We start from the raw sequence: 23,552 nt of genomic DNA, 5'->3' as shown, positions 1-23,552 counted from the left end.
CAGATTCTAAAAAAATGTCTTCTACGTCCTGACGGTTTTCTGAAAAAGCTATGTTTCTATGTCAGTCGATTTTTTTTAGAATTAGCATTGATTGATTGATTGAAATCTTTATTAACAGTTTGCAGAATTACAGTACATTTCAAGCACAAACTCAATACAAAGACTGTTAACTGTGAGTGGACGACCCAATTAAGCCTTACACTTGTTTACAACAGGGTCCACATTGTTCAATTCATCAAAACATTTAGAGACAAACAAATAGACACTTCTATGTAGTTAAAGAACAGAACAGGAATTCATCATATAGGAAGCGAAAAGGGAAAAACAAGTATATATACAGTGAGGGGAACAGGGGGATAAAAGAAAAGAAAACGAAAGACAGAGTGTAGGGCGCCTGCACACAACACCATGCGTTGATGCCATGTGTGCATATGTGCAGGCACCCAACACCACGTCCATACAAAAACATAGTACAATCCATAGTACAAAGACAGAGTGTAGGGCGCCTGCACACAACACCATGCGTTGATGCCATGTGTGCATATGTGCAGGCACCCAACACCACGTCCATACAAAAACATAGTACAATCCAGATACAAATTCAGCTTTTACAGAGGCCAGTTTCGAATTGCAGCCATCCGTAGCAGACCTACAAGCTCGCGGCGCGCCACTCGGAGGTGCGCTATGAGCTTGTAGATCTGCTTTTTTTTCAATGGCTAAAGCATATCATGATGCTAACGTCAAAAGGGGTTCCCGCCCCAAAATGGGTTTAACTACAACTGCACTCGAAGTCGAAGTGCGCGAGTACCGTTGCCGGCTGCAAACGTTCAAATCTCAGCCATTGAAATTAACTGGCCGTCAATGGTGACGTAATTTACGAAATGTTTCAATATTGGTTAGCTAACGGGTAAGTATGTATCCTCACATGATTATTAGTGAGGACCTATTATATGAAGATGGGTTGAAAAGTGGTGACGTGGTCCTTTAACCCATTCTGAACGGGAACCCATTTTGGTGTTAGCATCATGTTATGCTTTAGCTATTGAAAAACGGCAGATCTACAAGCTCGTAGCGCGCCACCGTAGTGGCGCGCTACGAGCTTGTAGTTCTGCTATTTTTGAAAAATCGAAAAGAACGACCGACATTTTTTTTTTTTTTTAGAATCTGATCTCGGGTCAGAATGGGTTAATCATCAGACCAGTGTCCAGTGGAACCTGCGTATGAATCTGATCTCGGGTCAGAACGGGGGTTTATAACTATACTTTGTGTGTTTGTGTGTGTAGCATCTTTCTGACCGCGGCGCTGGGCTTCCCCGAGGCCCTGATCCCCGTCCAGCTGCTGTGGGTCAACCTGGTGACGGACGGCCTGCCGGCCACCGCCCTGGGCTTCAACCCCCCCGACCTGGACATCATGAACAAGGCCCCGCGCAACGCCCGCGAGCCGCTCATCTCCGGCTGGCTCTTCTTCAGATATCTGGCCATCGGATGTGAGTGTGGTATTTTCTTCTTCTTCTTCTTCTTCTCGACGTTAACCCATTCTGACCTGAGATCAGATTCATACGAGGTTTCCACTGGACAACACACTGGTCTGATGAACCCATTCTGACCCGAGATCAGATTCTAAAAATGTCAGCTGTTCTTCGATTTTTCAAAAATAGCAGACCTACAAGCTCGTAGCGCGCCACTCGGTGGCGCGCTATGAGCTTGTAGATCTGCTATTTTTCAATAGCTAAAGCATAACATGATGCTAACACCGAAATGGGTTCCCGTTCAGAATGGGATAAAAACCTAAAGAACGTTTTTTTCGTCGCGTCTTTGATTTCCGATTTTTTTTGTGTGTGTTCTTGCAGTGGTGTGGAAAGTACTTTTTTGCTTAACCCATTCTGACCTGAGATCAGATTCTAAAAAAAAAAAAATGTCTTCTACATCCTGACCTGTTTTCCATTCTGACCTGAGATCGGATTGTAAAAAATGTCTTCTATGTCAGTCGCTCTTCGATTTTTCAAAAATAGCAGACCTACAAGCTCGTAGCGCGCCACTCGGTGGCGCGCTACGAGCTTGAAGATCTGTTATTTTTCAATGACTAAAGCATAACGTAGTGCTAACACCAAAATGGGCTCCCGCCCAGTTTGGGTTAAGTACCGTGTACCTAAGTACAATTTTAATGAATTTTGAGTTTTACTTGAGTATTTACAATTACTATTACCGGTACTTCTACTCCACTACATCTCGGAGACCAAATGTGTGCTTTTATACTCCACTACAGTTATTGGAAAACTTTAGTTACATTTTAATTTTGATTAGAAAACCTTGCATTGACCACTTCAACCCTATACATTTCGGGCCATTTGAAAAGAGACGATCTACAAGCTCTCAATGCGGTCATCATCATGACTCGTAATCAATGGAATGCCATAAGATCTACAAGCTCACAGCTGTCAACTGGAAAATGGACTAAAGGTGGTTGCACAATGGATGTGTTTTTCGGGAAAACCGATGGAGAAAAAAAAAAAAAATCTGCTCCCAATAAAAAAATCCGGGACCTTTAGAATCGGTTACGTTGGGAATGCAATATGACTTAATTGACTATTGCGTAATAAAATGGCTAAAATAAAACTCCTATCCAACGTCTCTGACCAGACAGGGCGATCAAAGACACAACTAGTCTACGGACGGATGAGTCTGGGGAATGCATTTAATTTTGGCTGTAATGACCATCCATAATTCTTTTAACGTCTTCATTCATGTTTTGGTTTTTTTGTTCAGGCTACGTGGGCGCTGCTACCGTCGGTGCTGCTTCCTGGTGGTTTGTTGCTGCCGAGGACGGTCCCAGAATCACCTTTTACCAGCTGGTAATTAACCTTTTTAAAATAAATGTACGGCCTATACTATAATAAAATTGTAAATGGTGCATTGACGTAGAAGAAACTGGTCGATTTTTTTTTTGTTGGTCCTTTTCCTTTCAGAGCCACTTCCTGCAGTGTGGACCAGAGAATCCAGACTTTGAGGGTCTGGACTGTGCTGTGTTTGAGTCTCCCTATCCGATGACCATGGCGCTGTCTGTGCTGGTCACCATTGAGATGTGCAATGCCCTCAACAGGTAAAGTACAGTGAACTGAACAAGACCTGCCCAGGAGACATTCTGTCTAGGAGCAACTGTGTGGCTGAGGGGCCGATTCTTAACCCATTCTGACCTGAGATCAGATTCATACGAGGTTTCCACGGGACACACACTGGTCTGATTAAACCATTCTGACCTGAGATCAGATTCATACCAGGTTTCCACTGGACACACACTGGTCTGATTAACCCATTCTGACCTGAGATCAGATTCTAAAAATGTAACAGTCGTTCTTCGATTTTTCAAAAATAGCAGACCTACAAGCTCGCAGCGCGCCACTCGGTGGCGCGCTATGAGCTTGTAGATCTGCTATTTTTCAATAGCTAAAGCATAACATGATGCCAACACCAAAATGGGTGCCCGGTCAGAATGTCTTTTTCCTTTTTTTTTTTTTATGACGTTTTGACGCCTAAATTGGTTAAAATAAAATCGGAAAAAAAATCTGCAGCCAAAAAGAATAATTCAATCTCTCCTTGTTCTTCTTCAGTGTTTCCGAGAACCAGTCGCTGCTCCGCATGCCTCCCTGGGAGAACGTCTGGCTGCTGGGAGCCATCTGCCTCTCCATGTCCCTCCACTTCCTCATCCTCTACGTGGAACCTCTGCCTGTGAGAATCTTATGTATTATTATTATGAGGTTTACTGGCCAAGTGGAATAACCCATTCTGACCTGAGATCAGATTCTAAAAATGTCAGTCGCTCTTCGAATTACTTCCACATCCTGGCAGTTTTCTGAAAAAGCTATGTTTCCATGTCAGTCGTTCAAAAAATGGCAGACCTACAAGCTCGTAGCGCGCCACTTGGTGGCGCGCTACGAGCTTGTAGATCTGCTATTTTGTATGCAAGTAACGCATACTGCACGACATCTTATTCTTATGCAGGTGTGTGTGTGTGTGTAATTAGTTTAGTTTAGTTTATTAGTTTTTTTTTTTCTCCATACAAAACATTCTTAGTTCATCAGTTTTTTTCTTTTTCTTATTCATGAAAAAGGTTGAGCACAACTGACATAGAAACATGGGTTTTTCCAGAATTTTTTTTAGGATTTAGAAGCCTTTTTTTTTTATCGACGTCAGGCCTAAATGGGTCAAGTCCCTGTTTATTTTTATTTTTATTTTCTTCTCCCAAACAGATCATCTTCCAGATCACGCCTCTGAACCTGACCCAGTGGCTGGTGGTGCTGAAGATCTCGCTGCCGGTGATCCTCCTGGACGAGGTGCTGAAGTTCGCCGCCCGGAACTACCTGGAGCGTAGCGGTAATGATGAGCTGGAGAAGGCCGACAACACCAAGGGCTGCGCCGCCTCCCTGTGTGCATGCGTGGAGGGAATCTCTTGGCCCTTCGTGGCCTTCTCGCTCCCCCTGGTGCTCTGGATCTATAGCACTGACACTAACATGGCCGACATGTTCTGGTCCTCCTCCTCCTCCTCCTGACTGACTTGAGCACGTTTTTTTTTTTCTTTTTTTTTTAAACTTTTGCCACCCCCCTTCCCCCCCCCCCCCCTCCCCCCCACACACACCCTCCTCTTAGGGCATTATTAACCCATTCAGGCCCGACGTCTTCTAATCTTCTAAAATTCTGACCGTTTTCGGACATGTTTCTGTATTGGTGTTGCTCAATTTTTCCGGAAAAAAAAAAACCAGCAGACCTACGAGCTCGTAGCGCGCCACTCGGTGGGCGCGCTACGAGCTTGTAGATCTGCTATTTTTTCCCAATAGCTAAATTATAACGTAATGTTTGAAAAACCAAAAGGGGTCCTCGCCACAAAATGGGTTAAGCAACTTAGTCGACTGGTAAAAATCCACTAGTCGACATTGTTGGCACTAGTTGACTAGTTCATAAGAAAGAAATCCCACTAGTCGACATTGTTGGTACTAGTTGATAAGAGAAAACTAGTTGATTTTGTAGTCAAGATCAGATAGATTATAGTTATATAGTCACCTAAATGTACACGGTTTATAAATGTACAAATATTTATTTCCAAAGCAAACTTTAAAGGTATATTCAGTGATTTCACTCAAAAAACCTTAGGTTTCGTCTTTGGCTGTGGGACCTAAGCCTTCGTCCAATCAGGATAGAGAGTAAAAAACGAAACCTAAGGGTTTTTTGACCCCCCCCCCCCCCCCAGGCGTTAACTGGGGACAGGGAGGAACTCCTTATATGGTCAGCACACTCTATAGTAGAGAGGATTATCACAACAAAACAAAAAAAAATACGTGATATTTGAATTAAGTGAAATCACTGAATATACCTTTAATGGGTAGTAACAACTAGTCGGTCACTAGTCTACTAGTAAACTAGTCAACTAGTAAAAAATGACTAGAAGTGAATGCCCTGCTCCTCTTATACCACTCCCCCCGCTTCCCACTCCACTCCCTTTACTTACCCCATGGTCACCTTCCTGTGTGTGCATAGCTAGTGTGTGTGCGCGCGCGCGTGTGTTTTGGTGTGGAATTAGAGTGCGTGCTTGTGTGTGTGTGTCTGCCAAGTGTGTGCACGAGAAGGACCAAGTTTATCACACAAAACAAAATCAATTAATATAAAATTGTAACATTTAATAGTCGTTATACTCGGAGAGGAAAATATTCGGTGAGTCACTCCTGTAGCTGTGGACTTTTTTTTTTTTTTTTTTCCTCCGCTGGTTTCAACGAAAATCATAACTACGTCGGGCTCATTTTTTTTTTCTTTTTAATTATTATTATTGTTGATATTGCCTTTTTAAATATGTATTTTTATGATACTGGATAATGCTAATTATTTGTCTCATTTCATTACAATACAATAACGGCATATTTCTGTGTTTTGTTGAGATTCCCTTTTCATATATATATATGAACACGAGTTTGGTTATTTAAAAGCATTCCGTTGACCTGTACAGGGACCTAACGATACTATTATGATGATATTTTTTCCTTTTTTTTTTTTTACTTACGAAAATAGCAGATCTACAAGCTCAACGCGTCGCAGCGCGACAGCGAGTGGAGGGAAAAAAAACTGTCATTACGACGGCATCAAGGCCCACCGAAACACGTTTTTTTTCTCTTTTTTTTTTTAGACTAAATCAACTCTAGACGGTAAACTATAGTTTACCGCGGTGTCGTCGTCAGTGTAAACGTTAACTCTTTCAGAGCCGTGTGGACGAAACGCCGCGTGGCAGAGCATTTGAGCCCGGGAACGGTTTGTGGAGCAGTGTTGTTTTTGTCGACTGAAACTAAGCTACTTAAGCTATTATGACTAAGACTAAAGTATGTTGACAATTTCGCCAACGGATAGAAACTAGACTGAAGTGTTAGTAAGGGACTAGTGGACAAGCCATCCAGTATAAGACATTTTACACTTGGTTTGGCGTGCTGAAAATAGCCGATCTACAAGCTCACAACGCGTCGCGCGTAAACTTGCGACGGTATCGAGGTCCCGGCCGAAACAGTCGACTAAGTGAACTGCGTGTTTGGTCGACTAAAGTCTTATGACATTTAGTCGACTAAAAACTAGACTAAAACATTCCAGGTGACTATGACTACACAAAAAATGTGCTGGCAAAAACAACACTGTTTGGGAGTGAATGTCCGAATCCACCACTTAACAAAAAGTAATCGATCTAAAAAATGAAAGCTGCATGTTCTGTGAACAAGCATGAACTTTTTGTGCTTTCTCATGTATAATTTAATTGTGTGTGTGTGTGTGTGTGTATTCCCAACACCCATATTAGTGATTTTGGTGTTTTTTTTCCCCCCCTCCTTTTTGAAATGCTAAGTTTTTCTGCACGAGGCAGAGCACAGCTACCTCAATATATTCAAATATTTGCTCATGTCCGGATGCTTTTTTTTTGTCAAGATTCTTCCGTTTATTCTGAAGTATTCCGAGGTGTGCCCCCCCCCCCCCCCCCCCCATTCGCTTGTGCAGAAAACGGAACAAGGTTGTCCTTGCCTCTAAATGTTTTTTTTTTTTTCTTTTTTAAAGGATATATTTGTTTTCTTTGTATTTTTAAATTAATTTTCAACATTAACTAACTCTTTTTGGCGTGGTGTTATTGAGAGTGGGTAGGTGGATAGATGTTGATATAGTGACATCTCCATATATGGGGTTTGATTCAAAGGAGAGCAATGGAGGAAAACATGAGGAAATAAAATATTATTAAGGCTAAAACCTTTTTTTTTTTTTTTTTTTTTTTAGAAGGAAAAAACATTTGTGAATCCTTTGAATCAAAGTGTTTTCTGTCTTTATCCCATTCTGACCTGAGATCAGATTCATACGAGGTTTCCACTGGACACACACTGGTCTGATTAACCCATTCTGACCTGAGATCAGAATCTAAAAATGTCAGTCGTTCTTCGAGCAGACCTACAAGCTCGTAGCGTGCCACTCGGTGGCGCGCTATGAGCTTGTAGATCTGCTATTTTTCAATAGCTAAAGCATAACATGATGCCAACACCAAAACGGGTTCCCGTACAGAATGGGTTATTCATCAGGAATTCACCGTTTGTCAGCCTTCTGATTGGTCCCTGACTGACCAACCAGCAGGCTCACTTACTTGCTCCGCCCTGTTTCCGCCTTGTTTACGTTGAATTTGCTAAAACATCATTTTTGGGCAAAAAAAGGAAACCAAACATGATATGCCCAGTCACCGGGCTGCACCTTTATTCTAGGGCTGCAACGATTAACCCATTCTGACCTGAGATCAGATTCATACGAGGTTTCCACCGGACACACACTGGTCTGAATAACACATTCTGACCTGAGATCAGATTAAAAAAATGTCAGTCGTTCTTCGATTTTTCAAAACAAATAGCAGATCTACAAGCTCATAGCGCGCCACTCGGTGGCGCGCTATGAGCTTGTAGATCTGCTATTTTTCAATAGCTAAAGCATAACATGATGCCAACAACAAAACGGGTTCCCGTTCAGAATGGGCTAATCGAATCGATTATTCAATTAGCTGTCACCTAATTTAGTAATCGATTAATCGAATCTGCACCTAATCGCTGGAGATTTTTTCAATTTATCATAGGTGATTTCCTATACTTGACCATAGGTTTTTGCAGTGTTAAGTGTAACTAAACTCAAGAGTGATCCATCTCTCTTCCCTTACAATCTGACGATAGTTTGCACAGTAGCGACTGCAAAGCAAAATATGACCGATTCTAGTATCGAGAACAAAACGCATGGCTTGAATATGTATTTTGAAATGACTTATTTGAGTTCAGAAGAGTAGGCCTGCTATTCTAAATGTATGCATTTAGAATAAGTTTAAAGACACCATGAGTTGCTTTAATTCATTTAATTTTAGTTTCTTATTTGAATGGCAGCCTATCGGCAACTAATCAAATAACATGTCTAGACTAAAATATATTTTTAAGGTGATGGCTAAATAATTATCATAATCCCATTAATCCATTAAAGGGACACTTCACCCTTTTTGCCAAAAAATATATGTTAATGACGTTTAGGAGCTTTAGAACACTTTCCTGGGGGTCTTTATGTGTGTAACATGTGGTTTTAGATATTTTAGATTGTAGCAGTGAGCCCGGTGTCTCTGATGTCATGGACACTGGGCTCACTTCCTTCCTGGACTACATGTTGTCTCAGAAGGACAGCCCTCCCCCTATCAACAAGGAGGAGCAGTGCACCAAAGTATTATGGGAATTGTAGTCCAGGAAGGAAGTGAGCCCAGTGTCCATGACATCAGAGACAACAGGCTCACTGCTACAATCTAAAATATCTAAAACCACATATTACACAGACAAAGAACCCCCAGGAAAGTGTTCTAAAGCTTCTGAACGTCATTAACATATATTCTTTTGCAAGAAGGGTGAAGTGTCCCTTTAATCGTTTAAATAATCGGCAGATGAATCTATTATGAAAATAATCGTTAGTTGCAGCCCTACTTTATACTGACACCACGTTTAAAATGAGAATTATAATGCACAGAATATCAATACAAAGCAAACTGCAAAACGGGTTTAATATTACAATGGTAGTGGATGGAGAGAGAGGCTTTTTTTTGTCCAACCACGAAAAGGCAAGGAGAAGCATGTCTTTAGGTAGAGGCCTGGGTTTGTTCGCACTGCACCCGTGTGTTCTACTTATCACAGCTGTGTACTTACTACCTTTTAATGCATTCCATTGGCTGCCCTGTCACTACAGTGAGTATCATTTTCCTTTCTCCACACAACACAACACATGACCTCACTAAAGAGAATCCCCCCCCCCCCAATATGACCCCGTTCTTGTGACATATTGGCCGAACCGATGTCATTCCGCTCTAAATTGGATTTCTACTTGTGCGACCCCACCCTCCTATAGAGCGTCGCAGTCCCGCCCCCTTTCATGACGACGCCAGGGCCCAGGAAATAGTTTCCAATGCATTTTTCCCCCCATAGACATTTCAAAACGTATTTATTTAAAGACCTTACAAGCGTCGTACGAAGCCAACTCTTGTCGTGACAAATCATGACGACAAACGCAATATTTTTGGACCAAACAAATAATTACAAAGAAGTGTTTAAACCCGCCGTTTTCTTCTTCTTTCTAATTATTTGTTCATTCAGCCCGAGAAAATGTTGTTTGTTGTCATGATTTGTCACGACTTGGCTTTGTCCGCGGCGTAAACGTCTTTAAATAAACACTTTCTGAAAAGTCTATGAGGAAAATGAACGGATTTATTCGAGGGGGGGGGGGGGGGGGGGGGGGCGTGGGACTGCGACGCTCTATTGCAGCTTATCCATTTTATTTTTGGCTCATAAAGTAGTTTGAGTTTTTCTTTTATAAGAAGATATACAATAGGAAAGGAATATTGCCTAAACAAATTGTCAAGCTACAGCCTATATACAGTCCATGCTGAAGAGGGCTTTATCTTAACCACTTGGGCCAGTATAGTTAAAGAAGTGCTACTCTGGGAAACTAGACTAAAATGTTAGGGAGGGACTAGTGGCCAAAGAGATCCAGTAGAAGTCATTATACACTTGGTTGCATGCTGAAAACAGCAGATCTACAAGCTCACAACGTGTCGCGGCCATTTTCAGCATGGTGTAAAAAATCTAGTCATTACACAACGGCATCGAGGCCCGCCAAAATCCATTTCAGTCGACTGAATCGACTGTAGATTTAGTCGACTAAAATCGTATTGTATTTGGTCGACTAAAAAAAAAACTAGTGCATTTGAACGTAACTTTATCATTTATGAGTGAGCTCTATTGTGTTGCACTGTCCTTTCCACACCCTTTGAACACTGGCTTATGAAGTATGCCGTACTATTTACACACAAGCCTTCTGTCTGTCTTAGTATATGATTTATTTATATCGGATCAAATAATGTGATACATGTATTCTAAGTAACAATTTTCACTAATTTGACCTTATCTCTCTTTCTTTTTTTAGGTTGGCTCTCATAAACTCTTCGTGTGTGTGTGTGTGTGTGTGTGTGTGTGTGTGTGTGTTCAACGCACACCTCAGATACTGCATAACGACCACTGTCTCATGTACCCTCTAATACAGCGGTACCCAAACTTGACCTAGCTGACCCCAACGCCCAATCTTGTTGTATTTGACCGAAAATGATTTATGTACACACACACACTGTGTATGATGTTTTATCGACTTTTGCCGTTTGTGTTAAATATCACCATAAATCCCTTTTAATTAGGGATGTCCCGATACACACTTTTTTCTCCGTTCCCGATCCGATCTACAAGCTTCAAAAATCGTGAAAATGTGGCACACATCTTTGAAAATTGAACATATATTCTTTCAGAAGACTTTTTTTGTTATTTCGACGTCCGGCCTGAATGGGTTAATATAGCGGGATCCTCACTCAAACGCGCACTTTATTTACCTGCCATATAGTTTGTCAACACCCCCCCCCTGTGTCGGATCGGTGGTTTTAGACCGGCATATTCGCCGATACCGATGTGACCAAAAAGGGCCGACACCGATACTCTTTCCGATACCGTATCGACGTTCTACTTTTTTTGTTTTTTTGTTGCGTTGGCGCAACACAAGTACAGTATTCGTTACATTATCGGCACTAATACAAAAGGTCCAAAAGCACCATTCTCTGCCCCCATTCCCTCACATAATACCGTAGTCACTTCCACCTGTAGATATTATTATTGTTAATTAATTATTATTGCAGGGAACAGCTCCACTAGCCTCCTGATGCATTCCTCCTTGCATGAAGATCATAGTGTTTATATATCATTCTTGTGCATGCAACTCCAGCTGTATAGCAGTAGTTTTGTGATTTTTATATACATTTAGAGATTTTAAACATTGTACTATTGCACAAATACATGGTTTTCCAGATGGGCGTATCCTAGTATATTAATAGGTAATCATGGTTTGTATTATGTTTGGGCCATTTGCAGAACATAATATGACGTAATGTCGAATGCCTCATGCTAACAACCTGATGGTCTACTGTTTGAGTTGGAATAGATCGTATGTTCATTGAAATTGTGGCTGTTTGTTGTGGCCCCGTCATTGCAGTGTTGTTTTCGTCGGCTAAAACTAGTACCTACCTTTTTTCCCCACTGACAAACTAAATGGAAACTAAATGACTAAAGACTAAAAATACTGACAATTTCGTCAAAGAATAAATGCTAGACTATAAGATGTTAGGAAGGGACTAGTGGACAAGAGATCCAGTACTAGAAAAAGTACCCTTCTGGGCACAGGTCTCCGCCAGGAGGATAGGAGTGTGTGCATGTGTGATGTTTGGCTAAATGTTTAGGATAATAATTATAAACGTGTGTGTGTGTGACGCGGCTTGGCCTGTTGTAGCGCCACCATGAGGCTGATTTGAAAACTGTCAAGTGGCATTTCTTCCTCAGCCTTGTGGGAATATGCAAGCACAGTTTCACCACAATCAGACGCTGCGTTGAGTAGTTGTGGCGATTTGTACAAAACGGGCTACTCCTGAAAGGTTTAGAAGCAAATCGTAGCCAATGGGGGTGGATTATGAGATGATTTGCGTGAAATTTGGATAATAATATTAGAAAATGTGTTTTACATATGTCGGCCTCCTGGCGCTATAAAGAGCAAAGGTTTTTCCTTGGCCTCTAGGGAGTTGGCATACAAGTTATCCACAGATCCGTGCAGTTAGACGTAAAAAACACTTTTCGGCCAGTTATAGCGCCACCATGAGGCCGAGTTGAAAATGTTCATGTGGCATTTCTTCCTTGGCCTAGTGGGAATGCACAATTTCACGGAAATCACACGATGTGTTCATGATTTGCAGCCTTTTGTTTGAAACTGAGCACTCCTGCGAACTTTGGAAGCCAAGCTTAGCCAATCAGGATGGAGTCTGAGAAATCTGAAAGACCCGTTTCGTTGAATGGCTCTAGAGAGACTGTGTACCAATTTGCGTGATGTTTGGACCAAATCTGTAGGTGTACTGTCCAAAAACTCAAAGCAGCCTCCTGGTGGCGCTATAACAGGCCGTTCTGGGAATTTTGGGGCAGAGGTTCATCGTTGGCATCCAGGGAGTGTGTGTGCAAAATGTGGCATCGACCGGGTCAACGGTGCCGGAGATTAGCTGTTCACAGACGGATGGACGGACGAACACACACACACACACACGGACGGAGTGCAAAACATACTCTCTCCCCGTGCCTTCGGCCTGGTGGAGACAATAAGTCATTTTACACTTGGTTGCATGCATCAAATTCCATTTTAGTTGACTAAATCAACTTTAGTCGATTAAAATCTTATATTTAGTCAACTAAAACTAGACTACAACACAAACATTCCAGGTGACTAAAATGTGACTAAAACTAAATAAACTATTCAAGAGACTATGACTAAAACTAAAATCAAAATCTCAAGTGTTCACTTATTTTGTCTGCGTTATGCAATGTATAAACTGCAGTACAACTGTGATCTGATCATCAGTGTTGCAGGGCAGTATTAAACTAGTTATATGGTAAGGTATATTCCTCTGACAAAACAGTAATATTAATACTTATTTACTTTGTGTGGGGAAAAAAGCACATAGTACATATTACTTTTTTGTTTTGTTGGCCGTTTCATTTAATTTAAAAGGTCGAGGGAGATTGCTGCTTTATTTTATAGCCTTTTAGGGTGATTTGTGACTCTTCTTAATATTTATTATTCAAAACAATTGGATTCAGTTCTAAAATAAGCTGACACTAAACCGATTGTGTTGTTGCATCCCTTTTGTTTGCGGGTGTGGGTGGGCGCAAAAGTAATATGTAATATATTAGTCTTGATTCTAAGTAATAAGTAATTTTTCTAAGGAGTAATAAGTCACAACATATTACTCTCCTAAGTAATATTGCCCAACACTGCTGGTCATATAGGGAGGCAGAGGGTATGCACATGACCTCATCGTACCTGGAAGTTATGCCGGGAACGCCCACTGAGTGGCAAAAAAACCCTACTTTCTGGCCATGACAGCCCATTCATCCAAACAGAAAAGTCCTGTCTCTGATTGCATTAAACAATGTTCAACTCACCAACAGTGCAGCTGTACGAAAAGCTTGAATTATCCTCCTTCTATCTACAAAGTTTTTGTTTCATCAAAATCCACCATAGAAACGTTATGAGCTACTTTCTGTCAAGAAATGCCCCGCATTTGATCATTTTTCTAATTGACATTCTAGTTTCGAGTTTGGAAGTGCTACATGTTTTCAATAACATTGTGCTGCCTCCTGCATTATGTGACATTTAGAAACAGGACGGTTAAGTGATTTCCAACGAGCGCTTCCAAACTCCAACACTCCATTCTGCTCAATGTTTTGCCACTCAGTCTGATGGGAAAATCGTGCATGTGCATTACTATGCATAGCCCTCTCAAATGTAGACTTCGACAAACATTCACCATTATGGCTGATCATTATCTCAATGATTGTAGATGCATTACTGTGTGGTTTGAGGTCAATAAATAGAGATATATTTATATACTAGGCCGGCTACCATTGTATCATTTTTGTTTTAAGTTTGTTGATGGTGGAAATGAAAGATCTTGTCTGGGCTATTTCTGTAAAATGTTCTGTTTACATACAGTATGTGTCAACATTTTACTGAGGGACTGCCATTGGATTTTCTCGTTTATTCATGTCATGTGAAAGCAGGGAATCATAGCTTGAAAATTGACATTGGTTGTTCAGTTTGACCCACCGGTTTTGGAGATGTGGCTTATAGAGTAATGTCTTGCAGAGAAACGGCGAGTTGCGAAAACGGGCTTGAAAGGTTTCACTTCTGTGGTCTCTAACATTACACATATAGTTCCGTTCAAACTTCACCACCTCCACCATCTGTTCTCTCCCCTCCAAGTAGGATTGCATCACCATTCACCATGGGCCCAATCTACTGATCCATACATGGGCAACTGGAGGCCTGGGGGCAAAAACAGCTGATCTACAAGCTCAAGACGCGTCGCACTGTGATGTGCTTTGAGCTTGTAGATCGGCTATTTTTGCTACGAACATGCAACGTGGCCCCTCTGGAGTGAGTGTGGAAATATTGTGGCCCTCTCCATCATCAAAGTCGCCCACCCCTGTGGTAGAGTATGATAATGCAATATAACATATACAATCTGTATGATAGTGTCTTATCCACTGAGCAAGCAGGCAGGCTCTATTAGCTCAATGGTAAATGTCTGTGCAGGAAACCAGGTTAAAATCCAGGGTAGAAGAGAAACGTTACATATATTAGTGCTGCTTCAACAGGAAGAAACCTCGGGCAGAAATAGACTCTATAAAACGGGTGTAATATTTAACATACTGACCTATGTGCTCAGTCAGCGTCATATAAAATGTCGTAACTTTTAATGTCTTAAACGTGGGAGTCAATATTGATGCAACGGAACTCAAATTCCACCGATGTTGTGTGGTAGGTCATGTTTATTTGATTTTCCAAATCATTTCTATACATAGATTTGTCTTTCAGATCTATAATTTCAACAAAAACATACATACATAATACATATGCCTCTCTGCACACTAGATTAAACAATACTTACATGAGGAAAAAGTAAAGTAAGTAAACAGTAAAGGTATCATATGTAGAGTATTACAAAGTTTGAATTCATAGTAGGCCTAATTATAGCCATCAATTGATTAATATCACATTTTATAATGTTGATAGTTCCTTCATCATCATCATGATGTCTAACTATGTCACCCACAGTTACAATGACCTTCCCTGCATTGTGTGTGTGTGTGTGTGTGTGTGTGTGTGTGTGTGTGTGTGTGTCACAGTGTTAGTATCAGGATCACAGAATGACACCTTGACTGATTAGGCAATGACATCACAAAGATGTACTTCATAATGTTAATGATTTGTTTTCAGACCTCCAGTTCTAGGCAACACAGAATGGGGGGGAATGTTAAATTATTTCAACAACTAGGTTGGTATATTAATGACATAGTAAAATGAGTGGTATTCCCCTTTAACGGGTTAATTTAATATATATCTAAACCCCGATATTACAATAACAACTATTATAATATCACCAGGTTATTAATGTTAACATTACCATTATTGATCGATCAAGATGCTCGATCAAGATGCTCTATCAATCTATCGTTTATCATCATATAATTATCGTCTTTGTCTTCATCATGTCTATGGTACATTGTCCGAGTTAGACAGATCTAGGTAAGATCTTCAGAGCAACACCAGTACCAGTGACAATGTATGGAAAGAGTGTGTCAGTGAACCTGTGTGTGAAGGTGTGTATGTGTGTGTTAGTATCAGGATCACAGATTGACAGATTTCCTTCATTCCAGTCCAGCTGGACTCTGATCCTCTGAGGCTTCTGCTTCACTGAGAGATCAGTGAATGACCCTGAGGAGGCTGCTCTGTATGTACCGCCAAGTAACTTTATTGTCCAGAATGAACCTCCCGTGTTTCCCTTCCTCTGATAGGACTCTGCTAACACACCTACTTCCCAGAGTGTATTGTCTCCAACCTCAACATCCCAGCTGTGACTCCCTGAGTTAAAGCCCTCAGAACCAAGGACACCGCCCAAGTGGTCAAATCTCTCTGGATTGTCTGGAAGCTTCTGTTTCTCTCCCCGTGCCACGCTGGTCAGATCATCAGACAGGGTGTAATCTGGATGGGCAGTGTTGGGGTCCAGAATGACAGGAGTGTAGGAGACAATGTCCTTCATCTTGTCCCAGACTCTGAAGGCCAGGTTGCCCAGGTGTTTGGCCACGTCTATCAGTGCTCCTGAGACCGGCTGTGGGTCGGTGGGTGGGTCTCGCAGTGTGACCTGGACTCTCTCCACCGTGGTCTTGTAGTTCTGCAGGAATGAGATGTGTTCAGCTCTCAGCTCCTCCTCTATGGCTCTGATCACGTTTGAAATGGTTGATATGTCTCTGTTCAGACCCTCGGTCTTCTCCTTCCTCATCTGACTCTTCTGCTGCTCTTCCTCCCTCAGTTCGGTGATCCTGGCCTCCTCTTCATCATGTAGAAACTGATGAAGCTTCTTAAACTGTTCCTTCATCTGCGTCTCTGTGTGTCGGGTCTGGGCCGTAATGTGTCCTGCTGTCTGGTCATAGTATGTTTTAGTTTTATTAAAGACCTCCAGTTTGTCCTGTAAAGGCTTCAGTGATTTCCGGACTTCCTCCTTGTGATCCAAAGCAGCTTCATCGATGGGTCTGAAACGGTGGTCGCCGTGTTTTTCTGAATGAAGACAAACAAAACACACTGGCTGTTGACAATCCAGACAGAACAGCTTGAGTTTTTCAGCGTGCAGACCACAGAGATCCTCAACCTCAGACCCTGTTGACATTTTCTTCAGTCTCTCCTGTAGGAAGGCCTCACACAGGTTCTTCAGAGCCAGGTCTATGGGTAAATCCCTTGATTGTCTCTTCTTACAAATGGGACACCGGACACTCCTTTATTTCCTTCCCTCTCCACCAGTCCCTGTACACAGTCTTTGCAGAAGCTGTGGCTACACGACAGGAGAACAGGATCTTTAAAGGCGTTGAAGAATATGGGATGCTATAATTATACAATGTTCTTCTTCCTTGTGTAATTTACATACTAGGCTACAGACAGTGGACCTATTTTGGGTGGTCAGCTGTGGTCACCTACGTGGGTGTCGGCCTTCTCAGGAGGAAGGTGGCTATTGGCATGACAAAAGAGTTTGTTTACCTGAAGGGACAGACTGGTTGATCAAAGACTTTGCCACTAATAAATATGCAACACATGTCTAGACTGTTCGTCTAGACTGGGGCATAACAACACCTAACACCAATGTAAAATGCTTAAGTAGTGACCTAGAATACGATCACTTAGGTCAGTCGGGGGGCAAGCCTGTGGAGACGCGTGAGTGAGCCACTGCTGGCTGGCGTGAGTCCATATGCTGTAAGCTGTACTTCGTTTAAATAAACATCATGGAACTTCATCTCGTCCGTCTGTGTGCACATTTCTCTCCTGGCTGTATGGTATAATATATACTTCAGATGGTGCCTGAAACCGGCAGCAGTGGCCAACTGACCTATACAAGCTGAGGGCCTTCACAGAAAGGGGTCTGTGATGACGATGTTTGCTTTTCTTTTCGTCCCATCTCTGTGGTGAACAGAGTTGGGAGGGGGGAGAGAAGATGATAATGACGAGGACAGCGGAAAACGGCAGTGAACTTTTTCTCATGCACCTTGATCCGTGCAGCTGAACGAACATTTCGAGGTAAACTGGAAGGGGCAGCATACAGAAGAACTTTCCTTTGTCCAATTCGGAGGGGAGACGAACTTTCCTTCACTCTGATTTCGAAATTGTGCGTGCACGTTTGTTTTCAACATGAATTATAATAGGCCTCATGTTGGTGTGTTTGTCGTATAATTAGATAAGTTGAGTCATATAGCCTAATTGTGAGTCAATGAGGTATTTTCCTAGAGATATGAAGAGATATGTGTTATTATGGTTAAACTCTGGCGCATCAATGTGTATTTACTTGGGTATCACCAGTGGGTGATCTGTCAGGGTAAGTCCGGAGTGATTTAGCTGATATTGTGTATTGACATTGGGATAGCAGAGTTTAGTCGTAAATCATGTAGGTTATTGCATATCAAGAAAGTGCTCTTGTACAATGGAGCTGAAAGCGGCATATGTCTTGTTTAAATGTCAGTTAACTGCACTAATCATTTTCCATTATTCATACACGTATGATTGTTTCTGTGTTTGAAAACCATGTTGGGGGAATTCTGTACTGTAATGCTGTTATTTTTGGTTTCTTGAATGTGTAGTGTCCAGCTGAGGGTCAAGGGGGGTGTAATAATTATGGTTCCATATTTTATGTGACCATCTTGTGATGGTCAAGGGGGTATATGAAGAATATGGGATTCTATAATTATACAATGTTCTTGTGTTTTTCTGCCTTGTGTAATTTACATGCTACAGTGGACCTATTTTGGGTGATCAGCTGTGGTCACCTACATGGGTGTCGGCCTTCTCAGGAGGGGAAGGAGCCGAATTCCGGTGGCTATTGGCATGACAAAAGAGTTTGTTGACCTGAAGGGACAGACTGGTTGATCAAAGACTTTGCCACTAATAAATATGCAACACATGGCGACACCCAACACCAATGTAAAATGCTTAAGTAGTGACCTAGAATACGATCACTTGGTCAGTCGGGGTGCAAGCCTGTGGAGACGTGAGTCACTTTGCTGGCTGGCGTGAGTCTATATGCTGTAAGCTGTACTTCGTTTAAATAAACATCATGGAACTTCACCTCGTCTGCTGTGTGCACATTTTTCTCCTGTATGGTATAATATATACATCAACGTCGTGACACACAGGACAGGAAAAGTCCTCTTCCGAAAGAGACACTTTGGCTTTTCAGTAAAGCTACGAACACTCCGCTCAAGACAAGAAATCCAGCCAGTCAGTTGTGGTAAACACTCTGTCTTCTAGAATGTTCCCTGAAGTTTACTTTCGCAGTGAATCGTGCAGGCTCTTGTTAAAGTCCATTCAGCTGGCAGAGTCAGCAGCAGGTTGTTCCAGTGGTCTCTGGGTCACTATTCCCTCCTGTAGCTGTGGATGGAAAGACAGTCTGTCCTCCTCGCTGGAAGTTGTGCATTTGATCCAAAGTGCAATCTTACCGTCTCAGATGAGTCAGGTGAGGGGGTGGAGCTTTGACAGACCTGTTGCAAAGTTCACGCGCACACACGCACATAGACCACACAAACTGAATTGGTTGAACGTATTGAAGTCAGGACAGCCTTTTATCTATTATAAAGTATAGACAAGACAAATAGTCAATGTGTAGGGAACAAGAGAGTGAACAGAATGGGAAAAGTTAGATTTTTCAAATTGTCTCAGTGTTTTACAAGGCACGCCGTATCTCATTAACCCTTGTACACATCAACAGAGACAGCTGCTGTAAATTCCAGTCACCTGCCTGCTCTTCATGAGCAGTTCAGGGTTCTGTGTAGTATACAAAATGTGGATTATTTATTTCACATTTTGGATGCAAGCTCCTGCCCCTCTCTGTCGTTTTGTGTGTGGTGCATGAGGTGACATTGGTTTGGCGTTTTCTTTTTTAAATCAGATTTACTTGCCATATAGGCCCTACTGCCTGTATGATTTGTGATGGAAATCTGTTGATGAAATTGTACATTTATTTAGTCTTAGTTTTAGTCATCATAGCTTAGTTTTTATTTAGCTTTTATTTTGTTTTGTCAGTAAAAAGATGTAGTCGACGAACATTCATCATCGTTTTAGTCAATGAAGTCAAATGGTGCAGACTTCCCCTGCTTCACCTGTACACATTTCATCCAAACTCCAACACTCCATTCTGCTCAATGTTTTGCCACTCAGTCTGATGGTAAAATCATGCATGTGCATACTATGCATATAGCCCTCTCAAATGTAGACTTTGACAAACATTCACCATTATGGCTGATCATTATCTCAATGATTGTAGATGCAATACTGTGTGGTTTGAGGTCAATAAATAGAGATATATTTATATACTAGGCCGCCTACCATTGTATCATTTTTGTTTTAAGTTTGTTGATGGTGGAAATGAAAGATCTTGTCTGGGCTATTTCTGTACAATATTCTGTTTACATATGTGACAAAACTTTACTGAGGGACTGCCATTGGATTTTTTCGTTTATTCATGTCATGTGAAAAGCAGGGAATCATAGCTTGAAAATTGACATTGGTTGTTCAGTTTGACCCACCAGTTTTGGAGATATGGCTTATAGAGTAATGTCTTGCAGAGAAACGGCGAGTTGAGAAAACAGGCTTGAAAGGTTCACTTCTGTGGTCTCTAACATTACACCTATAGTTCCGCTCACCTCCACCATCTGTTCTCTCCCCTCCAAGTAGGATTGCATCGCCATGGGCCCAATCTACTAGAGTATGTTAATGCTATATAACATTATACAATCTGTATGATAGAGTGTGTTATCCCCTGAGCAAGCAGGCCGGATCTATTAGCATAATGGTAAAAACATTTCTGTGCAGAAAACCAGGTTCAAATCCAGGGTAGGAGAGAAACGTTACATATAGTAGTGCTGCTTCAACAGGAAGAAACCTCGGGCAGAAATAGACTCTATAAAACGGGTGTAGTATTTAACATACTGACCTATGTGCTCAGTGTCATATAAAATGTCGTAACTTTTAATGTCTTAAACGTGGGAGTCAATATTGATGCAACGGAACTCAAATTCCACCGATTGTGTTAGATCATGTTTATTTGATTTTCCAAATCATTTCTATACATAGATTTCTGTCTTTCAGATCTATAATTTCAACAAAAAAATTAATATGCCTCTCTACACACTAAATGAAACAATAATTACACGAGGAAAAATTAAAGTAAGTAAACAGTAAAAGTATCATATATGTAGCGTATTACAAAATTTTAATTTATAGTAGACCTAATAATAGCCATCAATTGATTAATATCACATTTTATAATGTTGATAGTTCCTTCATCATGATGTCTAACTATGTGTGTGTGTGTGTGTGATGAAGTACATCTCAATGACATCACAAAGATGTACTTCATAATGTTAATGATTTTTTTCAGACCTCCAGTTCTAGGCAACACAGAATGGGGGGACTGTTTTATTATTTCAACAACAACTAGGTTGGTATATTAATGACAGTAAAATGTTGAAAATGAGTGGTATTCCCCTTTAACGGGTTAATTTATACATCTAAACCCCGATATTACAATAACAACTATTATAATATCATCAGTAATATCATCAGGTTATTAATGTTAACATTATTACCATTATTGATTGATCAAGATGCTCTATCAATCTATCATTTATCATCATCATATAATTATGGTCTTTGTCTTCATCATGTCTATGGTACATTGTCCAGAGTTAGACTGATCTAGGTAAGATCTTCAGAGCAACACCAGGACTAGTGAAAATGTATGGAAAGAGTGTGTCAGTGAACCTGTGTGTGAAGGTGTGTATGTGTGCGTTAGTATCAGGATCACAGAATGACAGCTTTCCTTCATTCCAGTCCAGCTGGACTCTGATCCTCTGAGGCTTCTGGTTCACTGAGAGATCAGTGTCTGACCTTGAGGAGTATGCTCCGTATTTACCGTCACATAACCCTATTCTCCAGTATGGACCCCCCGTGTTTCCCTTCCTCTGATAGGACTCTGCTAACACACCTACTGACCAGAGTGTATTGTCTCCAACCTCAACATCCCAGCTGTGACTCCCTGAGTTAAAGCCTTCAGAACCAAGGACACGGACATAGTAGTCAAATCTCTCTAGATTGTCTGGAAGCTTCTGTTTCTCTCCCTGTGTCACGCTGGTCAGATCATCAGACAGGGTGTATAATGTATGGGCAGTGTTGGGGTCCAGAATGACAGGACTGTAGGAGACAATGTCCTTCATCTTGTCCCAGACTCTGAAGGCCAGGTTGCCCAGGTGTTTGGCCACGTCTATCAGTGCTCCTGAGACCGGCTGTGGGTCCCGCAGTCTGACCTGGACTCTCTCCATCGTGGTCTTGTAGTTCTGCAGGAATGAGATGTGTTCAGCTCTCAGCTCCTCCTCTATGGCTCTGATCGTGTCTGAAATGGTTGATATGTCTCTGTTCAGACCCTCGGTCTTCTCCTTCATCATCTGACTCTTCTGCTGCTCTTCCTCCCTCAGTTCGGTGATCCTGGCCTCCTCTTCATCAAGTAGAAACTGATGAAGCTTCTTAAACTGTTCCTTCATCTGCGTCTCTGTGTGTCGAGTCTGGAACGTAATGTGTCCTGCTGTCTGGTCATAGTTTGTTTTAGTTTTATTAAAGACCTCCAGCTTGTCCTGTAAAGGCTTCAGTGATTTCTGGACCTTCTCCTTGTGATCCAGAGCAGCTTCATCGATGGGTCTGGAACGGTGGTTGGTGTGTTTTTCTGAATGAAGACACACAAGACACACTGGCTGTTGACAATCCAGACAGAACAGTTTGAGTTTTTCAGCGTGCAGACCACAGAGATCCTCAACCTCAGACCCGGTTGACATTTTCTTCAGTCTCTCCTGTAGGAAGGCCTCACACAGGTTCTTCAGAGCAAAGTCTATGAATGTATCTCTTGATTGTCTCTTCTTACAAAGGGGACACTCCTTTATTCCCTTCCCTCTCCACCAGTCCTGTACACAGTCTTTGCAGAATCTGTGGCTACACGACAGGAGAACAGGATCTTTAAAGACGTCGTGACACACAGGACAGGAAAAGTCCTCTTCCGAAAGAGACACCGTGGCAGCCATTTTGCCTTTTCAGTAAAGCTACGAACACTCTCCTCAAGACAGGAAATCCAGCCAGTCAGTTGTGGTAAACACTCTGTCTTCTAGAATGTTCCCTGAAGTTTACTTTCGCAGTGAATCGTGCAGGCTCTTGTTAAAGTCCATTCAGCTGGCAGAGTCAGCAGCAGGTTGTTCCAGTGGTCTCTGGGTCACTATTCCCACCTGTAGCTGTGGATGGAAAGACAGTCTGTCCTCCTCGCTGGAAGTTGTGCGTTTGATCTAAAGTGCAATCTTACCGTCTCAGATGAGTCAGGTGAGGGGGTGGAGCTTTGACAGACCTGTTGCAAAGTTCACGCACACACACGCACCGTGTGCCTGATTCAGCATAGACCACACAAACTGAATTGGTTGAACGTATTGAAGCCTTTTATCTATTATAAAGTATAGACAAGACAAATAGACAACGTGTAGGGAACAAGAGAGTGAACAGAATGGGAAAAGTTAGATTATTTTATTGTCTGTGTGGAATTTGACCATTCATAGTGTTTTACAATGCACGCCTTAACCCTTGTACACACCAACAGAGACAGCTGCTGTATATTCCAGTCACCTGCCTGCTCTTCATGAGCAGTTCAGGGTTCCGTGTCGTATACACGTCACAAAATGTGTATTATTTTTTTCACATTTTGGATGCAAGCTCCTGCCCCTCTCTGTCGTTTTGTGTGTGGTGCATGAGGTGACATTGGTTTGGTTTGGTGACATTGAC

The 23,552-nt window shown here is 41.8% G+C and overlaps 1 protein-coding gene and 1 pseudogene across 2 annotated transcripts in view; one reads left to right on the top strand and one right to left on the bottom strand.

The window, feature by feature from the left end:
- Nucleotides 1-5,853, top strand: part of atp2a2b (ATPase sarcoplasmic/endoplasmic reticulum Ca2+ transporting 2b) — a 29,364-nt gene extending 23,511 nt beyond the window's left edge. Inside the window, exons 19-23 of the mRNA XM_080756514.1 lie at nt 1,284-1,486; nt 2,766-2,851; nt 2,966-3,099; nt 3,608-3,725; nt 4,247-5,853. Coding sequence (XP_080612640.1) covers nt 1,284-1,486; nt 2,766-2,851; nt 2,966-3,099; nt 3,608-3,725; nt 4,247-4,546 — 841 coding nt within the window. The 3' untranslated portion in view covers nt 4,547-5,853. The remainder of the gene's footprint in view (nt 1-1,283; nt 1,487-2,765; nt 2,852-2,965; nt 3,100-3,607; nt 3,726-4,246) is intronic.
- Nucleotides 5,854-15,717: 9,864 nt separating this feature from the next.
- LOC308309589 (tripartite motif-containing protein 10-like) lies at nt 15,718-22,866 on the bottom strand (annotated as a pseudogene). Its single transcript has 3 exons — nt 21,463-22,866; nt 18,858-18,913; nt 15,718-17,057 (listed from the first exon to the last, which is right to left on the bottom strand). The product of its transcript is annotated as a tripartite motif-containing protein 10-like (transcript).
- Nucleotides 22,867-23,552: the final 686 nt, after the last annotated feature.

Source organism: Protomyctophum bolini (assembly GCF_963924005.1).
Source record: "Protomyctophum bolini genome assembly, chromosome: 22".
NCBI classification, from domain to species: Eukaryota; Metazoa; Chordata; class Actinopteri; order Myctophiformes; family Myctophidae; genus Protomyctophum; species Protomyctophum bolini.
This window is presented reverse-complemented; position numbering and strand designations above follow the sequence as displayed.